Source organism: Mytilus galloprovincialis, chromosome 12 (genome assembly GCF_965363235.1).
Source record: "Mytilus galloprovincialis chromosome 12, xbMytGall1.hap1.1, whole genome shotgun sequence".
Lineage (NCBI taxonomy): Eukaryota > Metazoa > Mollusca > Bivalvia > Mytilida > Mytilidae > Mytilus > Mytilus galloprovincialis.
In genome coordinates, this window is record NC_134849.1 from 17,316,536 (window position 1) to 17,340,843 (window position 24,308).

Genomic DNA, 24,308 nt, shown 5'->3' on the forward strand with positions numbered 1-24,308 from the left:
ATAGTATATCTAAGTTACTAATTTGACTTCAATCAGATTGTTTTGTCTGATACCTAAAACATGTAATAGCATTGTAACTAGGGTTTCCACTGGCGGTTACCATTTTCGCAATTTACAAAAAATATAATTGTGGCGATTAAAAACTTTTTCATTTATGATGGTCTAGAAAAATCCCCTTCTTTTAAAGTTGTTCAAACTATAATCAATTTTCCCCATAAAGTTCTCCTTTTTAAAAGATAAGTGTTTAGTGTTTATTTATTACAATGTAGACTCTTTAAGATAAGTTTGAGAGAATAATCATAGACAACAATGGGGCAAACTCATTTTATTTAGGGGGATGTTAAATGAAATTAAAGCATGTTTATGTTTCTTGGCGCAAAAAATAATACAGTGGCGAAAAAAATTGTTTTGGAGAAAGAGATGGCAAAAAAAATAATTGACCCAAGGGAAACCCTGATTGTTACCTATACTATATATAGCTATGACTCATAAGGGGGTAAAACAATTCAGAGAAGAAAACTAGCTGGCTAAATTATGAACAAAATAATGAAAGGAAAACAAATGTGGTACACAGCAACAAACCACAACCACTGAATTACAGGCTACTGACTGGGGACAGGCACAAAGAAAATGTGGCAGGGTTATACTAGTTATTTAGCGCCAGATACACCCTATGTTTAATGACATGGGTCGTCATGAAAATAAATTGACTTTGACTTCATGTATGTTTGTGTTTTATGCTACTTTTATCAACCCAAGCCATATCATGGTGGCCAGTCTGTATTTGTGTAAGAAACTAGTTTAAAAATCTGCAGATCCATTCATCAGACTCTAAATTTATTTTAAAACGTATATTTTTCATTTTTTTTTTTTAAGTTTTTAAATCTCTGTTAGCTTTATGGTTGGTTTTAGAAATAGCCATTCAACAATAGCAAAAATTGGGTTCTTGTAGGTAAAATGGATGTTTAACAAAGACAAAGAGGTTCATGGTTGGAGGAAAATGGGACATAAATTTTCAGAATGGTAAATTGAGATGAGTACAATGAGGAAAATAGATTTTGCCGATTTTGCCGATTTTGCAAACAGAAATATTGTCTGATAAAAAAAAGGGGGGATGATGTACTACTTATATAACCATGCCTATATCTGCCAATGGATTTAGAACTCAACTGACACTTTTAACCAACTGTATGCTCATATGCCTGTCATTAGTCAGGACATTCCATATTGGTAGCCCTTTCACATGTATGTTCTGTCTACGATACATTTACAACGTCTAGATCAGATTAAAGTCGTTTTCACATTAAATTTGCATGTTGGAATATCAGATGCAGGATGCAGAAAAATTATTATTGATTGTGTTTGCAAGATTATGTATAGCTGAAGAAAAAAGGCGAAAGATCTCAAAGACACACTCAAACTCCTAATTTTGAAAATAATAAAAACTAACAAAGCTATGACTAAAAAAAATAAATCAACAGACAATAATACACAAAACAAAACATTGAAAACTAAAGACTGAGCAACACGGAGCACATCAAAACTGAAGGTATCTCAGGTTCTAAGGAAGGGTAAGCAGATCCTGCGCCACATGTAGCACCCATTGTCTCGGTCATGTTAGTACAAGACCCGTCTGATTTGGTAGAAAACATTTGTTGACATTGAAAAGGGGACGGGATTGTAGTAAAGACACACGTGACATATCCGCAATCATCAGTGAAATGGATGTTCCCTTACGGTCAACCAACTCATGATGGCTAGCGTCCATAAAATTTACGATGGGATGATTTCAACTTCACCAAATAAAACCATAATAGCTCCCCTTTGTTGATATTATTCTGTTCTGTGGGGGATTTTATCAAGGAAATATGAATTAAAATTGTATTGCATCATTTGTATTACGAGGTTTTTATTACCAGAATTAGATCATATGTAAATATAAAGAAGTTGTGATAGCTGTGCCAATGACACAATCCTCCATCCAAGTCACAATTTGTAAAAACAAATGCACATACATGTACATACCCTGTAATTTTCTATAGATATTTAAATGTAGTAAATTGAGAAATGATTGCGCTGTTGTTGTTTTCATATTATTGTGAAAATCGCGTAGGATTACGTATATAAAAGATCAAATCTTGTAACATTTTATTGTATTATTTGTGTCCATGCAGCACTTATTGACGCTATTTCATCCATTCTTTAAAAAATGCAGAAATAAACGTAGACATTAAAAGTACGTCTGATTTGACAGTTTGCGATGCCTTACATGGTAATATTATATATAGATGTTAAGAGTACATTTTTACTTTGATGTTAAAATGTACACTTATATAACATAGTGGTTCCTTATAACTTTACTATTTGAGGGTGTTATATTTCTAACCGGAAACTATCATTTATTAACGCCCACAAATATTTCCTTAAATGTATCTTAAATATAAAAATAAGAAAATATGGTATGACTGTATAATGAATTTACAAAAAATAAATAATTCGGAAAATTCTTCACAATTGGCATTTCCATAATTTCATGACGTAGCATTTACAGTTCTAAGTAAGTTCTTCTCTGAAAGATGCAAACAGTGGATTGTTGTTAGATGTGGTATTCTTATTTCTAGTTGGTAATTATATTTCTCTAATTTTTGTGCAAATGATCGTTCGAAATTTAATTATGACGTTTGATTGTTTTGATTTCTTTAGAATTTTCTATTGTGACTTTCAGAAAAAAAGGCGAACATGTCTGAATAAGTCACATATAGGGAACACAACTTTCTGCTTATCTTTGGAAAGGAAGGGAAAAAATCACTACAGAATCAGATTCCATCGAAATAACTCGTGTATTTACCGGTATTTCTCAACTCTAGACAGCTGAATTTTAATTATAACTAAAGAGCACTACAAGCCTAGCGCTTTTAATATTAAAGTTCTCATTACACACTCTTTACTGTTATGGAATAAATCTATATTTCAGATTCCATCACAATAACTCGTGTATTTACCAGTATTTCTCAACTCTAGACAGTTGAATTTAATTATAACCAAAGAGCACTACAAGCCTATCGCTTTAAATATTTAAAAAGTTCTCATTGCACACTCTTTTTTAAATAGTAATTAAAAAAAATTTGAATGTGGATACGACGTTAAAGCGAGTGCAATGTTATGCTGTGGACCCCTATACACTGACTACTTTGGCGAAAGGAGCATTGATTTTTCTGTACATTAGACATATTAGATGATATAAATTCACGTAATCTTAACAATTCTATGATTAATTGGAATCAATAACTTTCACATTGGTGTTAGCTGAGCGATAGACTAACATGCCGATAATGAAATTAGTTTGTATTCGATTCCCACGAGAGCCTCATAATCCAGCTTCTGTTGCTTTGATCAATATACAATATCCGAGGTAAGGTGTGACTCAGGATACCTAAGGTTGTCAACCCTTGTCAATGTTCACACATATAAAGAAAAGGTAAATGTATGCAGTAGTAAATGTTTTGTGAAATGTGTCATCAGGCAAATCATTACTTATGACTTATGAATGTTATGTATAATGCATATTGCATTATGATAGCATACTGTTACGTTGATTGTTTAACGGTAACATGTGTTTCTTGGAGATCTAGCGGTTACAACACAAGTAAGTTGATTGCTATTGTGTACTATCACTTGTTATATATAGTAACATTGTATCGGAAGAACAATTTCAAAGCAATTGAATACTGTGATTTTTTTAACATCTATTTTAAAACAACTGAAGCTTGACATTTTGAACTACAAGTATCCACCTTCATATACAATGTGAACTCATGTTATGTCAATGAACTGTGTAAATACGTTTTCTCCTTAATAAGTACAATTGCTATATATATATAGATACATGATGTATAAATTAGTACATGTATAAAGATCTCGCTTCATACTGTAGATTTCTACCGACCTTAAATTACCATTTATTTTCTAATTTAATTATTTGTATTTTCTAATTTAATTATTTATATTTTCTTATTTACTTTAGTTGAAACATATTTATAGTGGATGTGGAAGCTAGTTGATTCAACTTTGTTTAATCCCTTTCCACTTGACTAGTTCGATTGCTGCCTTGTCGCGGCATTTGCCTGCTCTTTTGCGAAATTAATCTTCAAGAGCGTCTTTTACGTGCAAGAGATATTGCTCTCTCATAACACGGTTCAGCCATTTATCGCCCCCTTCCAACGGACTAGCATTGTTTCTCAAGACCATACTCGCAAATTGTGCAACGGGAGAATAAAAAAAGAAAAGAAGAAGATACACCAATCATTACACCATGGGCTTTAATGAAGGTCTGAATGGAGGAGGGTCCTTAATTTCAGTTTGATAACTTTAAGTCAATTTTTCTGTATTCATTATTTTTATATTGCAACACCTCATCAGTGGTGGATCCAGGGAGTTCCGGTGGTTGGACCCCCTTTTTGTAGACGATCGATGCATTTGAATGGGAGCATATAGTTGGACCCCCCTTTTACTCTGGGTTGGGACCCCCCTTTTTAAAATGGCTGGATCCGCCACTGCCTCATTATTCTCTATTCTTTATCCCCCCCCCCCCATTTATCTCTCTTTTGGAAATCCCATTCCCATTCTCTTTACATAAGTTTAAAACAATTTTATGAAAACGCCCTGTGCGGACACGCTGGCATCTCATATGTACATGTTTCTTTACAATGTATTAATATAAACCTTCTCATTAGATATACACAATAACTTGATGATCAATGACACACTAGCAAATATTATTATTTAAAATAAAAAATGAACAATTTCCCCATGTATATTAAACACTGATATACGTTGGCATGTTTAATAAATTATAACTACAACACGGAAAGCAGTAATATACATGATTTGATTTATGTAAAAATGTATACAAAATATATGATTTTAATCAAACACTGAAATAGTGTGCATTTTGTTACCTGAATTAAATTATCAACAAGGACATGATCACACGATTTGATAAAGATCATTGATTTGAATTTATTTTTAGGTGCACGGAAAATTTATTTGGCTACATTTGTATTTTCATTTTCTTATCTGACGCCATATTAAGGATTTACGATACCTGGGCATTGTATAAATTTTGTAAGTAAATCGTTTAAGATTCAAAAATTCAATTTTGATTAGAATTCAGAAATTACGTCGTGGCTTTATTCAAATTGATAAACCTTAAGGTTCGATTATGGATCTCTGGCGTCGTTTTAGGACTTCGAAATTTTTGAGTTAATATGTGTTCAATAGATGAGAAATCAATATCTAATAAATTCTTTTTGACAGCAACTAAACAACAAAAGTAATCACATATAAACCACATGTTTTGTAGGTGCATCATTGAAGCGGTACATTAAAGGAGAAAGTAGAAATAAGTCCTAACGCTGTAAGTAGGATAGTGTATAGGTTTTAGGTAAGCGTTTTATGTATCTCCGCCCAGAAGTAGATCTAGGAAGATGTGGTATGAGTGCCAATGAGACAACTTTCCATCCAAATAACAATTTATAAAAGTAAATCCACAAGAGGTAACAGCGGAGGCATGTCAGTCATGAATATGGGTCTACCATTATATATGTTTTCCTAAGAAATATAATTTCAAAATGTGAGAATTTCAATCGGTATGTAGTTTGTTGTCATGAATATACATGTAATACTTGCCACATGACGTTCAGCATCTAAAAACCCATCAATCAACTTATCTTTTGAAGCAGGCATGTTTTTATTGTCATCCGAAACCACACATTTTAGCTGAATTTAATCTGAGATTTCTAATAACAAATGAGACTTATATTTTGTTTAAGTTACAAAATCTTAACCGCATAAAAAATGATAATGAGTCTTCCCGAAATGTACCAAAATGACAAATTGCATTGTCTGTTTTTGTTCTACATAAGTTTATCTTTTTCTATCCCCTTCGTTGTCTACCTCTTCTTTTTAAACGTAGTGAAATTCAACTGTGAAGTCTTTTCCTAGCATCTCTCTTATGCTTTTGAAACGTTATCGATCGAACTGAATGGTACATACACATGTTATTGATCGAACTGAATGGTACATACACATGTTATTGATCGAACTGAATGGTAAATACACATGTTATTGATCGAACTGAATGGTACATACACATGTTGAAATCATGATCGAACTGAATGGTACATACACATGTTGAAATCATGATCGAACTGAATGGTACATACACATGTTGAAATCATGAAACACCCTTTAAACAGATGCATGTTCTTTAGATTCCAATCTCAATTGACCAAAATAATTTGTTTTCCTGCCGAAGGTAGACGGTTTCTCAAGGCTTCCTTTACAAATAAAAATATGGCCGCCACGAAACAGCCAGTAATGTTGAAAGTGGCGTTTAACATTGAAAAATAAATCAAATAATCAATGCAGGAGGTATTATGTTATTGAAATCATGCACATACAGACAATGTATTCACATATCGATATAGACATTACAATACTATTGTTTTATCATTATATAACATATTTGTTTGAGTTGAGTCTTTGAGTATGAAGAAGGGATAATAGATGACAAGTACAGAGACAAATGACCTAACATATCACAGAACACAGAAACGAAAGCATCTATTACGACAACTTAAGCTGTAATACTCATGTATTTGGATTTTAAGTGCTTTCCCTAATCTTTGACTAGCCTTTTACTTAACACATTTATTTTTATAATGATTTTATTTGAATATAAAAAAATTATGAATAACGGAAGGAAAGATAGAATAAAGACATCATACACATTTCCTCTCATGTTAAATGATTGTTATTATTGTATATATTTGTATTTTTGTCTTTTACAGGAGTCATGTCGGACTCTATGGAAATTAGCAAAAGAAAAATTTCGCCATATCCAACACTACCGGAAATCGAACATACAAGAAATGTATTTGTGACCCGCTTTGTAGCAAGATTTGTTCAGAAACACCGGAAGTATGCAAAACTGCTTCAGGAGAACGGAGCGTCACTTCCTGAAGCGTTTAGTAATTGTTCAGTTAATTTCTGTGCAACTTTTGAAGACGAAGTTGACATGATTGTTAGTGAAAAAAGAAATAAAATAAAGAATGCCTGTCGGATGAAGGGTGCATATAGTTTAAAAGGACTTTTCCGTCAAATTTATCAGATTGTACGCCGTGCAAGAGCGTCACGAATAGAGAGTAAACTACTAGACATTCCTAATCATGATCTAATGGAAACACTGAGAGACATTGCGTCAGAGTTAGGGTTTGCATATGAATATCAAATTGCGATGTTGAAAACGGAAGCGGAAGTACGTCAGCTCGCGGACCATGCTGTTAGTTGTACTATGAACTATTTGAAACAGTCTGATGCAACGCTAAATAGATGCCACATTTTGGAAGCAGTCACAGATGTTTCACCCAAGAAAAGTTTAAGTCGTGCTGAAAAAGTTCCAACACGAATTCAAAAGACGAACAATGTAAAAGTAACAAAGACACAAAAATGGCGTCTTTCTGCAATTTTTAAACAACCGGGTCTTCGTATACCTGATACTGACGGGATAGGTTATAACTTTTTAGGGTGTTTTACGCCTTATGGAAGTTTATGCAGACCAGATAAATATGGATTCCGAGGTCCACTCCACGTCTGGGACGAGAAAACATCAGGCTATGCTCTTCTATACAACGATCAAGTGTCGTGCAATAGCGTCCATCGTAGAGAAATAGAGCGCGATATAACAGACATTCATCAAAATTATCAACCAATTCAACTTTGCTCACACGTGTGTTTAAGTAATAAGATGACAAAAGAAGGCATCGAATGCAAACTGGACTCAACTAGTACAGTAAATAAACAGAATACAACTGAATCATCTGATTGTTGTCCTGTTTATGACACTACCTGTGTTGATATTAAAGATATCACCTTAAACCAGGATAGAGAATATATTCCTTCCGAACAAGCATCGATGATAAACTGTCACTGCTCTACCGATAACATTAACAATGGTTTGCTAACGGAAACAACGAACTCGATCGGTTCTATCGATAACACAGCTGATAAAGTCATAACCGAAAGAAACGGGAATACATCTACATCAAAGCTCCTTAACAGCGGGATTGACAACAATGAGGTTATTTCTTCAAAAGATGGCAGCTCAAATGATTCCGACATTTTTGTCGAGTCTAACCATAGTTCACACCAAAGATTAACTGGTACAAATAGCGATGTAGAAAACAGCAATACACTCAACAATAGTGACGGACAAAAGTCACCATTAAAAACTAACTTTTGTGATGATATACTAGTAGCTGCATAAACAATTTGTGTTTAAGGTATTAGTAAATTGCACAAAGAGATTAGACAAGTAACATAGAAAGAAAAAACGGAAATATCTAATAAATGGAATTCTGTTAACGCGATGTATGTGTTTACTGGTGTCTTATTTGATTATACTGCTAGGATTCCTTTAGATTTTTTTTCATGCATTAAAAGTTTTCATAAAAATTTCACTGTTTTTCTCGTATGTTGTTAGATTTTGGCCACCCTATACGAGAAACTAGATAGTTGCTGTCCTTTTGAACGAATCTTTCTAAGTAGAATGTTCTCCGTAGAATGTTCTCCATATCCGATAACGATATATGTATTTCAAAGAAACTTATTTTTAGCTGACTATGCATTATGGGCTCATTGTTGAAGGCCGTTTGTTGACCTATAGTTGTTAAATTCTGTGTCATTTGGTCGCGTGTGAAGAGTTGTCTCATTGGTAATCATACCACATCTTTTTTTATGCTAGGTATCCTGTACCAACAATGACACTTGTATATCCTCTCCCAATAAGTGCCCTTTGATACCCCCTCCCAATTGTAAGACGTGAGCATTGGCATTAGCAAAAAATAATTATGCTTAAGACGGGGAAAACACCACAAATAGACACTCAAACGCATAAGCCGACAACTAAAAACGGGATTGATCTCTATTGCACTGGAACGTGGCACCCGTTCAAATTACGGAACACATACGAAAAATAATGTGAAAAGTTAATGAGCTGTACATTTTATCTTAACTGCCACACAGTTTATTCGAATGTATGAGAGGATTGTACACATTTTGTGATGTTTAGAATTAAGAGATGTGCATCCTACCACCCCATAAAACAGAAGTAGATATTAAAGTCATAACAAACCAATAATGCTAAATAAGTACCAGGCTAATGCTTAAGAAGGCATAAGACAAACCAATACTTGGCGCTTACATAGCATACGTTCGGAAGCTATACAACGTTATTAATTCGTACGAAAATCAAGCATTTATAAATTAAGAGTTGAAAACATACTTTTATATCAAACTCTTTATGAATAATTAAGTTTTATGTCCGTTGTTATGTCAATGTTTTGGCCAATCAGGATTCCCACCACTGGAATATATCCCTCTGAAATAGTGAATACACGGACTTGCGTGCTCGATTCCATTATTTTTAAAATTATCAAAGACATCAAACATTCCAGCCTCGGTGTGGTTACCTTTGTTACAAGGAGATGGAAAGAAAGTTGTCTGGCAAGGATCGCCCTGAAAATGTAATCAAAAACAGTTTCTATTTTAAAGCAGTTGAATTAAAGCAAGATATAAAATCTAAAGATTAAAAACCCAGAAAGGAGCACATTTTGAACAACAAGTATGGTCAATATCCGTCATATTGTATCAGTCAGAGGCTTACATTGGAGTTTTAATAATACACAGACAATTTTGAATATTAAAGCGTCGTAATATAATAATGTTAAACAATATGTTTTTCTTTACAATTTGAAAACTATCAATTGATTATGAATGAAAATAGCATATTATAAATATTGTGAGTCTGAAGCGCTTGTCTGATTTCTAATTCACATTCAAAAGGAAAAGCACAGAACGCCCAAGCCTGAACATTTGAAATTCATGAATTGATGAATATTTAGATACAAAATAGAAAACACATATTTGGACTAAACAAAATTCATCGATGTTTAAATCTTGTTCAGCTTAATTTCTGATAAATTATCGCTGGAGAGACAAAAAGGCGGGACATTAGAAGACGTGATATAGTTGTATGTTGATATCTAACCTTATTGGTGTAAAGTGTGACAAATATTTCCTTGCCGGTATCTAACGCATACTGGTATCCTGCCAGTTTAGTCCGGTCAGATATTTGAGGGAACGTGATGTATCCAACCTGAAAATATAGCATTAATTGATTGATTTAATGGACATGTGGAACGGATAAACAAAATGGCCACATGATCTCAACATATAAGAATAATTATCAAACAAACGTTCTTTTCGTTATTTTCTTGCAGTCGTACAGTCATATGCTATAAATATATATAAAAAGATTGTTTAAATGAGTAAACAATTGTCTTGAGCACAGATAACTGATAAAATTATTCAAATTGCTTGTCATATTTTCAAAGTGTAGAATTTGGGTCTGAATCAGATCTTTGGTGTCTCTAGCCGACTGACAATATATTTGTCCACATGTTTGTGTTTTGTTTCTTTTCGTTCTGTTTTCTGTTAAGAAAATGTGTTTAAAATACGCAATTGTTGTTTACCTAGGTTAGCTCTAAACACATACACAACAAAGTATAGTTTTACCTGAACATCAAGACTATCGAAAACGTCAATCATGTGTCTGACTGCAACTTGTGTTTTCCCGTTGTACGTAATCAGTTTCTGTGTACTACCACAGCGTCCCCAGTGCCAGCTGACGGAGTAATGTGTAAGTAAATGACCATGAACTTGTTTCATGGCTTCCGTTTTAATCATATTTAGGTTTTGTAAGTACTTTGTCTGTTCTGACTGTCCACTGTGACATTTTATCGATGCATATGCTTCATTGTTGACTGCAACTCCGTCAAACTTCTCATTTGCAGCTAAATATTTACATAATGTAAAATTATTAAGGTTTAGTTAAAAAACACGTTATTGTGGTATTGGCAAGGAGACACTTATTAGTAGTGTAAGTTTTAATAAAAAATGACAGACAACGTGGGAAAAAGAAAATCGAACGGTCTGATTTACCGTAACATAGATTTCCAGTTCCATTGTGTGATTTGATTCAAATGTCAAGTGTAAACAGTACAGCAGTAGGTTAAGTAAGGACAATAACATATGTTTGTTTATATTGAAATCAAAGCGGTGACGCTCAAATTCATTTGGTATATTTTGTTTTGCAAATATCTAATGCAACATCATTTCAGCAGTGTATATCATATCAATGAAACCATATGTTTGAAATACAAAATATACGTTTCAGATATATCTATGCTTTAGTATACATACATGTGTAGTGACAAACATGACTGTCTGATCGCTATTTGTCTTATACTTTTTATATATTATGTGTACAATACCTGCGCAATGATCGTTGTACCAAACCACGTGCTTTATCAAATTCTTTTCTGATACGTCAATATCACTAACAGCAAATAGTGCATAAACCTGGAGTCCCGGTACTGTTGAATGACCTTCACTTAATGTTTGTTTTATCAATTGAATTCCAGGTATTCCGCACGATTTGGCATTAAACCCATCACGTAATTTATGATGAACGTCTGCAAGAAATATCTTTCGAATTTCTCTGCCCTGAACCTTACATGTGTTCCATAGCCATTGTCGTCTGCTATGAGTGTCCCAGGTATGTGTAAAGCATTTCGAATGTTTATCCCAGTTGAGAAAGTCACTTTGACTACATCCGGGTATCGTTGGGTCATAACCGTCTCTCCATACATAGATGGCATATCCATTGTTCATTCCCGCCAGCAGAAAACATGTGGACTTTTGTATGAACAAAAATAGATATATTACACATGGAAAAATCAGCAAATTAGGTTCCATAATGGAACATTAAGTTAGTGTAAGAACGAAAGAAAATTTACCTCTAAAGATAAGAATATTTACATTGCGTGACATTCGTGTAGACACGGTCGGAAATTTACTTAAGATATTGTATCCTGTTTTGTATTATGAAGGAAAATATACTTTGTAAATTATAAGGAATATATTGAAATAGGGAAAATCATTGTATATAAATCAACGATTAAAACTTATTTAACCGGTAGTTATCTTTTGAAGGCATATTAATTTCATTCAATTTATTTAAATAATTCATTCAATAAAATATTTTCTTTTTGATTGATAAGGGGGGCATCGAAAGCAGTTCAACTACTTTTTCTGTATTCTTCTACTATAGCCTGTCACTAATTTCATGACAATTACGGTGCGTTCGACTCAAACTTAAGTGAATATGATTGTCAGCTCCCTCCAGTTTCCTCCACTACAAAAGGTGATCGCCACAAAATGGCCATTAGTGCTGAAATGGCGTTAACAATAACCGATTTATCAATTAATCAGCTGCAAAGATACATTATCAATTTTAGGCTAAAGCTTTATTTATCGTATCTGTGTTTTTTTGTCATTTGAAGAATATGCCATGGTACTGATTGCAGATCTTTGATCGATGACGTACAATATTCTTTATTCAAACATTCTAAGACTGCGGAATATTTTGCATGACCTATTGTTTTACTATAAAACCAACTGTATGTTGTCCTCTAGTTGTCTTTAATAAGGTCTTTGCATCGGAACTAAACACATTTATTCTAAAAACAGTTGTTGGCATGACACGGGTTATGTTCTTCTCATATATGTTATGATGGTATGCTACTACACCCCTAACGGGAAGGATTGTGCCTGATGTTCATATGATGAAATCATAATCTTTCAGTCAGTTTAATTTAAGTCTGGAGCTGGCATGTCAGTTAACTGCTAGTAGTCTGTTGTTATTTATGTATTACTGTCATTTTGTTTATTTTCTTTGGTTACATCTTCTGACATCAGACTCGGACTTCTCTTGAACTGAATTTTAATGTGCGTATTGTTATGCGTTTACTTTTCTACATTGGTTAGAGGTATAGGGGGAGGGTTGAGATCTCACAAACATGTTTAACCCCGCCGCATTTTTGCGCCTGTCCCAAGTCAGGAGCCTCTGGCCTTTGTTAGTCTTGTTTTATTTTAATTTTAGTTTCTTGTGTACAATTTGGAAATTAGTATGGCGTTCATTATCACTGGACTAGTATATATTTGTTTAGGGCCCAGCTTAAGGACGCCTCCGGTGCGGGAATTTCTCGCTACATTGAAGACCTGTTGGTGACCCTCTACTGTTGTTTTTTATTTGGTCGGGTTGTTGTCTCTTTGACACATTCCCCATTTCCATTCTCAATTTTATTTGTGCTATTTGTATCACTGGAAAGTTATCTAATTAACATTTACCACGTATCATTAAGTATATTTAATCGGGTGATATATTTTATATCAAAAAGGTCAAATTAATAACGTTAAATAAAATGTTCTGGTAACTTGGTATTTAACAAAAACATGTTTTTGGTCCGTTTTTAGTAATATGAAATAGAGCAATTCTAAGAATATTCTATAATTTTGCAAATAAATTAATAAAAACTTGATAAATGAATAAAATATTTACCGTATATATGAAAATTCAATATTCCTTATATATTTTCGAATATCAGCCTTAATATGTATATCTACCTTAACCCGACGGAAATCGATCACAAAGAAGATGGATACAGAACGTTGATTTTAAGAATTAACATCATTAAAGTAATTGGAAACGAGTGACCGGTAAAAAATAAGGTTTATCCAATATTTGAACAAATGCATATATATTTCATTTATTACGCACCCATATCGTATAAGTATTCGTCCTTTTTCTCTCTCGATTTGTTATGATGTGAAAATATGGCAGCTAATTAAATGTCGTGTTTTCAAGTCATAGTTTACAGATTGTCACGCTTAGTTCACTGCATACGGAAAACATATGGACGAATTGTTTACTGGAAGCAAACAATTAAAAAAAGGATTTTTTTTTCTAAATTTGGACAAATTATAGAATTTTCCTGAGAAAGAAGTATATGTACAGAAGTTTTATATAAAAAAACTAGCCATCTAATTATAAAAAAAATAATTATGCATTACTTTTTTTATTTAAAGTTTCATTTGACTTTATGACAGCTAATCTACCGACTGTCTCTATAACAAGCAGGTATATAAACACCATACAAAGTAGATCAGCTAAAATAGGGTTAATGTTTTATGATTCAAACCAGTTTGAAATTGTTTAATAAACAATATATACACGAATCAAGAAATGTTAAAATTGGACAGAAGCACAAGCCGTAACTAAATTAAAACACATTGGTTGATGCTTACATATATCATAACACAATTTTATTATTATGTACGTATACAAATGGCCTATATGTTAATCAATAGAAACTATAAACGATTTGTGTTACAGATTGTTGAAAGTTTCTATTGAACAAACCACATCATTTTTAGACGTTTTACATATCTGACAGCCATATGTATACAAACTGTATGAAATATTCTTGTTTATGCGTCGTTGGATTGTTGTCTTATTAATGTATACCCCCACGTATCCTTGTATCAATAAATATCTGTGAAAACTTACCTGTTTATTTCCTGATCAATTTGGCCTTTTTATTTTTAATTCTGGTGTACAGGTAAATGATGTCAACAAAGTGTAACTGTCTAAAGATAGTGTGGATAAACACGTTGTATGATACTATTAGCTAAAATAGGTAATTTAGTACCAGCTGTACTTAGTTCTGAACAGTTTGACGTAAATTAAACTACCGTTTGTAGTGAGAGCAATGCAAACATTTCTTTAAATGGCATATAAAAAAGAGACGTTTTCATTTATGATTAAATCTTGAAGAAGGAAATTGTATTTCCTTCGAGGTTACTAAAATTGAACAACTTTGTGTTATATATTCTTTAAGGACTTAAATAGTTCTCAATACTATGTTTGTTGTTATCTCATTGTTTGTATTGTATTATGAAAGTTATTGATGTTGTGATGTTTATTCCCTTTGGGGCCCATAATTGGAAATAAAATAGCTTGTTATGTTACAAGAGCGGTTACCACAATATGTATTTTCGTTTCTTTTCTTTCCCTGAAAATATTAGACAGGAAGTCATGTACCCTAAATAAACTACTTAAATTAAATATAAAGTTAAAAAAAGTCAGACATTTTTTTTTTTAAATATGAAAAGTTTACAAAGTCATGTCATGAGCCTGATTCTAGAAATAGAAAAAAAAGTTGAAGCCTATAGTGCCTGATCCCTGACCTACGTGTTATATATGTTTCTTGACTTTTGAAGGGATTCTTACAAAATTCTAGCTAATCAGAAAAGCTAGAGTACGCCAGAAAAGTGATTTCAAGTATCCTTTTTTACGTTTTTTTATTTACACAAATGCTAATATATCAAAGATTTTTGAAAATATTACCCAGTACGAAAAAACATTGCTGAAAAGGTACCACAGTTTATTATTCAAGGGAGACCTGCAAAAAGTTACTTAACAAGTCCCAATATTCATTTCGCCTTTTATTCGTTTCTAGGATTATGATTGGTTATAAACAGCCGCTTGGATACCGTGCATACTCCATATTAAGTTAATGGGCGCGGTTTATTCCAAAACGGTGTTAGAAGTTTTGTCACGTCCTTTTATAAATAATAACAAAACGATGTTGAGGAAAATTGTTAAAAGGTTTTAAAAGACGAGAAATTGATGATGAACGATTGAAATAAATTATCTAACACGCATTTAAGAGAGAATGGCGCTTCTATTAAGCTTCCACCTCGATATTTTGGGAAAACTAAAGTCTCTTCCTAAAAGGACAGCATGTGCATCAGTATAGCTTCTTCTTGGAGCTCTACCGTTTACTGCTGAAATTCACAAAAGACAACTTAGCCTCTTATTTGGAGTTCTCAATAGCAATTATGAAACTAGCTATGCGTTCATACATGTCCGGAAGATCAAAAAAGCTTCTTTACTAAAACCGTAGAATTTTAGAACCGTAGAACAAAGTACGCCTAGAATGTGAAGAAAAGTCAACACAGTGACTACAAAATTTAGCAATCTCAAACTTAGGAAAAGGTGTCACACACTCTGCTTGGGCTACAGTTTCCTGATCAGTCTCGAACGTTAGGAAAGCAGTTACAAAAAGCCGCATGTTAAAAGAACTTATCTATTACAAGCTCATAGACACAGTTTTAACCAGGTCGAAGTAGACCCGATTTGTCCAAACTGGAGAACTGCAACAGAAGCTCTTTGTCATGTGTTAACAACTTGTCCATTGTAAATTGAACATCAGGATAAAAATTTATATTGAGTATAATATCTGAAACAAAATGGTCAACTCAATCAGTAACCGTGATGCAATATTTACATTCTGAATTTGATAGTATACTGTCAGACCTTTGCAAATCTGGCCTTTATACCAAACAACCAAGAAATTCTTTGATTTAAAATATGTCCAGAATAAACTGCTATGAAATTCACAAAAAGAGTTTATCTGCCGAGATATAACACTTCCCTGAGTATCATAGCTCCCCATAAAGACACCAATGACAATATTTGCCACCATGTGTCTATGTGATACATATCAATCATACACAGCAAAATAGTGCGATCTATATGCTCAAATATACGCAGCATTAATATCTGCTTGCTTACCTCTAATATACAATCTTATTTTTGAGTGTAAATTCACATTGCGATAAGACGTGTCACGGTACTTGTCTATCCCAAATTCATGTATTTGGTTTTGATGTTATATATATATGTTATATTTGTTATTCTCGTGGGATTTTGTCTATATGTGTTACATTTTAGTGTTATGTCGTTGTTCTCCTCTTATATTTAATGCGTTTCCCTCGGTTTTAGTTTGTTATCCCGATTTTGTTTTTTGTCCATGGATTTATGAGTTTTGAACAGCGGTATACTACTGTTGCCTTTATATACAACATATATATAAACCTGAATGTGTGTATAGCTAGACTTTTTAAAATTGAGCACAATGTAGAACAACTTTTTATAACGCAAACATATATAACTGCTTATTAACAGAGATTTCAACATTATCTAGAAAATATACATCCGTAACATCTTCGGAAAGCATAGTTTTTAAGCCTTGCTCTACTAGGCTTTCATATAATAGTTATCAAAAGTATAAATGATGATCTTGACTTTAAAAACATAAACTCTATCCAGTTAATTCAAGAGCCAAACTAGGTCATTGATTAGACATTGCTTTTGTTATCGAATCCGGATCCTGGACAAGGTATGTGTTATCCGTGTATATAATATGTACATTTCTGTAAATAAATGTTATGAATGTGCAATGTTCTGGTGGAGGAATTCTTTTCAACATTTTGAATTTGGAATAACTTGTGAATATGTTAGCATTTTAAAATTAATCTTTGAAGAAGAAAAAGAAGAAGAAGAAGAAGAAGAAGAAGAAGAAGAAGAAGAAGAAGAAGAAGAAGAAGAAGAAGAAGAAGAAGAAGAAGCGATTAATACCACCACAACAGCCATTAGTGGCACCACCTCCGTTATTGACACACCAGCCGTTAGTACCACAACAGCCAATTCTACCACCACATCAGGTTGAAACTCCAAACGTCCCTAACCAATCCGTTGAACAACAAAATCATGATAAGGGATGTGTACATCCAGGGCAGCCTACAGTTCGAAGTACTGAACAAAACGGTGAGATTTTAGTTATACAGTAAAACCTGTATAAACCGGCCTATATAACTATAATAACTCCTAAGGGGATCAATTGACCATTTTGGTCATGTTGACTTATTTGTAAATCTTACTTTGCTGAACATTATTGTTGTTTACAGTTTATAGTAGATAAATGTTGACCTGATAAACAATTTTACCCCATGTCAGATTTGCTCTACATGCTTTGGGTTTTGAGTTATAAGCCAAAAACTGCATTTTACCCCATGTTCTATTTTTAGCCATAGCGGCCATCTTGGTTGGATGGCCGGGTCACCGGACACATTTTTCAAACTACAAATCCAAAAGATGATTGTGGCCAAGTTTGGATTAATTTGGCCCAGTTGTTTCAGAGGAGAAGATTTTTGTAAAAGCTTACTAAGATTTACGAAAAATGGTTAAAAATTGACTATAAAGGGCAATAACTCCTAAAGGGGTCAACTGACCATTTAAAAGTCATGTTGACTTATTTGTAAATCTTACTTTGCTGAACATTATTGCTGTTTATAGTTTATCTCTATCTATAATAATATTCAAGATAATAACCAAAAACAGCAAAATTTCCTTAAAATTACTAATTCAGGGGCAGCAACCCAACAACGGGTTATCCGATTCATCTGAAAATTTCAGGGCAGATAGATCTTGAACTGATAAACAATTTTACTACATGTCAGATTTGCTCTAAATGCTTTGGTTTTTGAGTTATAAGCCAAAAACTGCATTTTACCCCTATGTTCTATTTTTAGCCATGGCGGCCATCTTGGATGTTAGGCGGGGTCACGCCACACAGTTTTTAAACTAGATACCCCAATGTCAAGAAATTTTCAGATGAATCAGATAATCCGTTGTTGGGTTGCTGCCCCTGAATTAGTAATTTTAAGGAAATGTTGCTGTTTTTGGTTATTAAGGCCAGGTGAGCTAAAAACAGCAAAATTTCCTTAAAATTACATATTCAGGGGCAGCAACCCAACAACGGGTTGTCCGATTCATCTAAAAATTTCAGAGCAGATAAATGTTGACCTGATAAACAATTTTACCCCATGTCAGATTTGCTCAAAATGCTTTGGTTTTTTGAGTTATAAGCCAAAAACTGCATTTTACCCCTATGTTCTATTTTTAGCCATGGCGGCCATCTTGGTTGGTAGGCGGGGTCACGCCACACATTTTTCAAACTAGATACCCCAATAATGATTGTGGCCAAGTTTGGATTAATTTGGCCCAGCAGTTTCAGAGGAGAAGACGGACGACGACGACGGACGCAAGACGCAAAGTGATGGGAAAAGCTCACTTGGCCCTTCGGGCCAGTTGAGCTAAAAAAGGCCGGTTTGGACAGTGAGCCGGTTTATTCAGGTTTCCGTTTTGATCGGAAGTTAATGACTTGTGACGTCCGACATTTTGCATGTAAAAGTTCTCTCTGATTGTAATTATATCTGATAAATAAAAATACTTTCACTTTGTTTTTCATTGTTTGCATTTGCATCATAATGCACGCGTTGTTTGGATTGTAAGACGAGAGTTTCGATTTACTCCAATGATCAATAATTTGAGATGTTGGAATGGCCTATTAAAAAGCCAGAATATTATCAAACGTAATTTCCTCACTTTCGAAACGTTGTCGTACAGTGTACAATATCCATTGATTGTTGTCATCTGGTTGCTTTTCATTATCAAGGTCATTTGTTTAGGGGTTCACAACACGGTACCCAGGATTTCGAAATCATCATGTGCCACAGACATCTTCTTATATTTCTCACACAGTTAACAGCCCTTGTTACGATAATAATTTTAATGCCGTTTGTACTCGTATGAATTGTGTATACAGCCATTCATGTATAATATATAGCCAGTTCATCATTTGATGTACTGTACAAATTATTCATATAATAACACGAATAATCCTTGATATTTTGTAGCTTTGGACTATTCTGCTCCTAGGTATCAAAATTACACTAGGCCACCTGCTACAAACAAGTTTGCACCAAGGTATCAGTTCAATGTTACAGCTACAACGCAGTAAACCAGGTGTTTGAATACACATGGACATTTTAACCTAAATACTCGTTTTTCGATAAATAATTATAGATTTCCAGGTCACCAGGCAAATGTTCCATGGATATAATTTTATTCATTTCAAATTTTATATTTCATTTTTACAGCTTGCAATTCAATCAACAGTAAGATAATTGGTGTTTTTGTTTTACCCCTGTTAGTACTACGGTTTTATGGAATATGTTGAAAGACGACCACGATAAAATATCGGCAAATATATTATATGATGGTTTTAAATATGGTTTTCGAACACATTATACAAGCAAAAAGTCTGTTTTTCAAGATCCAAGTTTAGCTTCGAAAAAGTCATGGTTGAAGTGCAAAATGGTAGAATTTCGGGGCCCTTTTACTATCGACCTATTTCAAATCTACGAGTTTGGAAAATGATTTTAGAAATTATTATTGGATTTCTTATATTTTGGGCGACAAGTGGTTGTCGAGTTCTGTTTTAAATCTCTTTACCGGAAGTGCGGAGATTTTCAAATACTTTGCCAACGTATCAAATGGTTTAAATTCATTTCAAATCTTTAAACATAAACTGAATTTGTATAACGTATGGCCATGCTCCGTTTCACATTTAGTTAATTATATAGGTGACATGTTTAAGGAAGAATAGTCTTATTCCACTGGGAAAGCGTACCTTTCAGGCATTAGTTTTTATCATTAGATTAATGGTTTATTGGACAACACTCATTCTTTTATTGTTCAACAGATGCTCCGTCGCATGCTTCGTTTAGATAAGCGACACGACTGTCGTTAGCCTATTACTATAGATACATTAACTACTCTTTTAGATGCACTGAAATTAGTTTGTTATTCAGTATATGAAACATGTTTATTTAAAGCTTTATTTCCAGCTAGAATTTTGGGTTTCTTAGTTTTGGAGGAATTGCTAATTCAAGTTTACATGAACATCTTATTGTAAAACGATCAAAGATAATATTTGATGCTTATTCGGGGTTACTTTATATAAAAGTTCCTTCTTAGAAAACTGATCAGGTGGGTAATTCAGTAACGACGATTCTGAAAAACAAGTTTGATTTGTTCTGTTTAGTTGATGACTGAATACATTGCCATGAGACACAAAGATGATGGACAATTTTTTTTGTGTCATGCAAACGAAAAAAACTCTAACAAGGTACCAGTTTTTTTTCATATTCTAAAGAAAACCCTGGCCTTTCTGGGTTACAATCCGTCTGCATTTCATACACTCTTTACGTTTTGAAGCTGCAACACAATCTTTTCTTGATGGTTTAGATAAAATCGTTTAATATGAAAGGTCGATGGAAATCGGCTACTTAAAAAGGTTATATAAGAACAAACCTCGAATAGAACTAAAACACTTAGTTTCAGGGTACCAGCTGAAAGATGTTTGGGTAATTGGGTCCATAATTGTCAAAGGAGCAATTGATCGCGCTCATATGAAGGCTATATATGCATCGGTCCGATAAGGGAAAATTGGATGCATTCCTAAATCAGATTCAAGGAATTCAAATCTCTAAAAAATGTTGATGTTGACTGTAATGAATTTAAGCTGATATTAGAGTTGATGTTGACACATGTATATCAATTAAAATTTGTAATGACGTTTACAGTATTGAATTTAAGTTGATGATGTTGATCTTGATGTTGATTTTGAAGTTGATAATGATGTTGATTTTGATTTTGATGTTGATGGTGAAGTTGATAATGATGTTGGTTTTGATGTTGATGGTGAAGTTGTAGTTGATATTGATTTTGTTTTTGATGTTGATGTTGAAGTTGATATTGAGGTTGCTTTTGATGTTGATGGTGAAGCTGATATGATGTAGTTTTTGTTTTTGATGTTAATGTTGATATTAATGTTGCTTTTGATGTTGAAGTTGAAGTTGATAATGATGTTGCTTTTGATGTTGAAGTTGAAGTTGATAATGATGTTGCTTTTGATGTTGAAGTTGATATTGATGTTGCTTTTGATGTTGATGGGGAAGTTGATAATGATGTTGATTTTGATTTTGATGTTGAAGTTGCTAATGATGTTGCTTTTGATGATGATGTTGATTTTGATTTCGATTATGATGTTGAAGTTGAAATGATGTTGATGTTGATGTGAAGTTGATAATGATGGTGATTTTGATTTTGATGTTGATGTTGAAGTTGATAATGATGTTGTTTTTGATGTTGATGTTGAAGTTGATATTGATGTTGCTTTTGATGTTGATGGTGAAGTTGACAATGATGTTGTTTTTGTTTTTGATGTTGATGTTGAAGTTGATATTGATGTTGCTTTTGATGTTGAAGTTGAAGTTGATATTGATGTTGCTTTTGTTTTTGATGTTGATGTTGAAGTCGATATTGATGTTGCTTTTGATGTTGATGGTGAAGTTGATAATGATGTCGATTTTGATTTTGCTGTTGAAGTTGATAATGATGTTGCTTTTGATGATGATGTTGAAGTTGATTATGATGTTGATGTTGATTTTGATGTTGATGTTGAAGTTGATAATGATGTTGCTTTTGATGTTGATGTTGAAACTGATAATGATGTTGCTTTTGATGATGATGGTGAAGTTGATAATGATGTTGCTTTTGATGTTGATGTTAAAGCTGATAATGATGTTGCTTTTGATGATGATGTTGAAGTTGATAATGATGTTGATTTTGATTTTGATGTTGATGTTGAAGTTGATAATGATGTTGATTTTGATTTTGATGTTGATGTTGAAGTTGATAATGATGTTGCTTTTGATGATGATGTAGAATTTGATTATGATGTTGATTTTGATTTTGATGTTGATGTTGAAGTTGATAATGATATTGCTTTTGATGTTGATGTTGAAACTGATAATGATGTTGCTTTTGATGATGATGGTGAAGTTGATAATGATGTTGCTTTTGATGTTGATGTTAAAGCTGATAATGATGTTGCTTTTGATGATGATGTTGAAGTTGATAATGATGTTGATTTTGATTTTGATGATGATGTTAATGTTGATGATGATGATGTTGATTTTGATTTTGATGTTGATGTTGAAGTTGATAATGATGTTGCTTTTGATGTTGATGTTGAAGTTGATAATGATGTTGATTCTTTCTGTTAAATTTGTCATGCGGTAAATTTGATTGCGGATTAGAAGTTACACAACTAGTGACTCAACTTGTAACTTTTGCCAAATTCATTTTACGCTGCTATGGACTACCCAGTGGCTCCTGATATAACCTGATAAGAAACTTTTGTCAAATATTTGTGGTTTTTTAGTAGGATATCTACATGATTTATCATGTAATTAGGGGGATTTGGGAGGGGTTAGTAGAAAAAAAAATGAAAAAAAATGTTTTTCATGCTGTTTTTCACAAATACAACAGACTACCCTACAATGCACATTTGCAAATTGCAACTTTAATTTGTCATCTTTCAAAAGTTTTACAACAGCGTAAATTACGTTGGTAGACTTCAACAATCAATATTATTAAAAGACAAAAATCAGAAGAGATTCTTACACATCATGTAATCAATTGTAGCATACTAAACTTTAACATTTCTTTGAATGATTGTTTTTGAACAAAACACATACTCGGAGTTTATAATCCACAGTTGTAATTAAAACATGCACAAATGGTTAATTAACATCAAAGAAAAGTTTTGAAAACCATTAAACGAAAATATCGATCGGTACCATTTTTTTGTATCCTTTTAGAATGCTTGTAATGTATTTCCGTTCACCAAAATGGATTTTGACAATACAAGTTTACTTTTGGAAATCCTAAAATCTATATGCAGCGTATTATTTCATATTGACGCTTTGCATTCATGACTTTTCAAACGCGAAAAAATAGAAACGAAACAGAAAATGTCTTATTGGGGAAAGTAGTGCTTATTGTTAGAAGCAAAATGGAAGTTTCATACAGCGTTTTGCTCTGTATTCTACTATATTTTGAATTGATAACAGGAACTCTTGTAAGGGAGATAACTTATCAATATGTGCATGCGTATGATGGAACTTACGAAAATGAAAAATCTCTTGGCATATCTAACGTAGGATCTTCTATGCAATGTTCAATAAAATGTTTGAATGACAACCGCTGTGTATCGTTTTTTTACAATACAATTACGAAAACGTGTATTCTACATGCAGACCCGTTCACTTACACAAATAGACCAAAATCCGGAACTGGTTGGATATTTTTCCAAACATTTATAAGTAAGTATACAAATTCAAAGTTATTTCCACTGAATCAAGAAAATAGGAACGTTATCAAAATTAGATCTGAAACTCAGCACTATGCTATATTAATTAACTGATAAATTGAAGAGTGTTTTCCATAATAAAAACAAAACAATACTTTGAGAATACAATTATTGCATGAAATTTTTTTTGAAAGTTATATAGTGTAGATCTTGAGAGTGGAGTTTTGATTTCTATACAGAAAAGGTATATAATTTTTATTTTTTTTATCATTAGAAACAATTATGGTTCTACGTCGTCAAAATAACCTCGGAAACATAGCGGAATTATAATTAGATTGCAAATCAATCAAAATTAACTTATTGAATTCCTAATCTTGACATATTTCCTTTGAAATTCTGATATGGGTTGCATGTGTGCTCAGACTGTGGTCACACGTC

General features: G+C 33.0%; 1 protein-coding gene and 1 long non-coding RNA gene across 10 annotated transcripts; one reads left to right on the plus strand and one right to left on the minus strand.

Annotated features, from left to right (window-relative positions):
- Positions 1 to 2,564: 2,564 nt before the first annotated feature.
- Positions 2,565 to 8,514, plus strand: LOC143054675 (uncharacterized). Of its 9 annotated transcripts, none has more exons than XM_076227701.1 (3): positions 2,565 to 2,624; positions 5,363 to 5,416; positions 6,852 to 8,514. In XM_076227701.1, the coding sequence occupies exon 3, from the start codon at positions 6,857 to 6,859 to the stop codon at positions 8,324 to 8,326; it is 1,470 nt and encodes a 489-aa protein (XP_076083816.1). In that variant the 5' UTR covers positions 2,565 to 2,624; positions 5,363 to 5,416; positions 6,852 to 6,856; the 3' UTR covers positions 8,327 to 8,514. The 9 variants fall into 9 exon arrangements, with proteins under 9 accessions (XP_076083816.1, XP_076083812.1, XP_076083811.1 ...); XM_076227697.1 differs by having other exon boundaries at positions 2,606 to 2,624; positions 5,363 to 5,443; XM_076227696.1 differs by lacking the exon at positions 2,565 to 2,624 and adding an exon at positions 3,405 to 3,478 and having other exon boundaries at positions 5,363 to 5,443.
- An 829-nt stretch (positions 8,515 to 9,343) lies between these two features.
- LOC143054677 (uncharacterized) lies at positions 9,344 to 14,545 on the minus strand. The gene is made up of 5 exons (XR_012971780.1): positions 14,531 to 14,545; positions 11,394 to 12,352; positions 10,636 to 10,913; positions 10,109 to 10,216; positions 9,344 to 9,576 (listed from the first exon to the last, which is right to left on the minus strand). It is a non-coding gene; the product is annotated as an uncharacterized LOC143054677 (long non-coding RNA).
- Between the last annotated feature and the right edge of the window lie 9,763 nt (positions 14,546 to 24,308).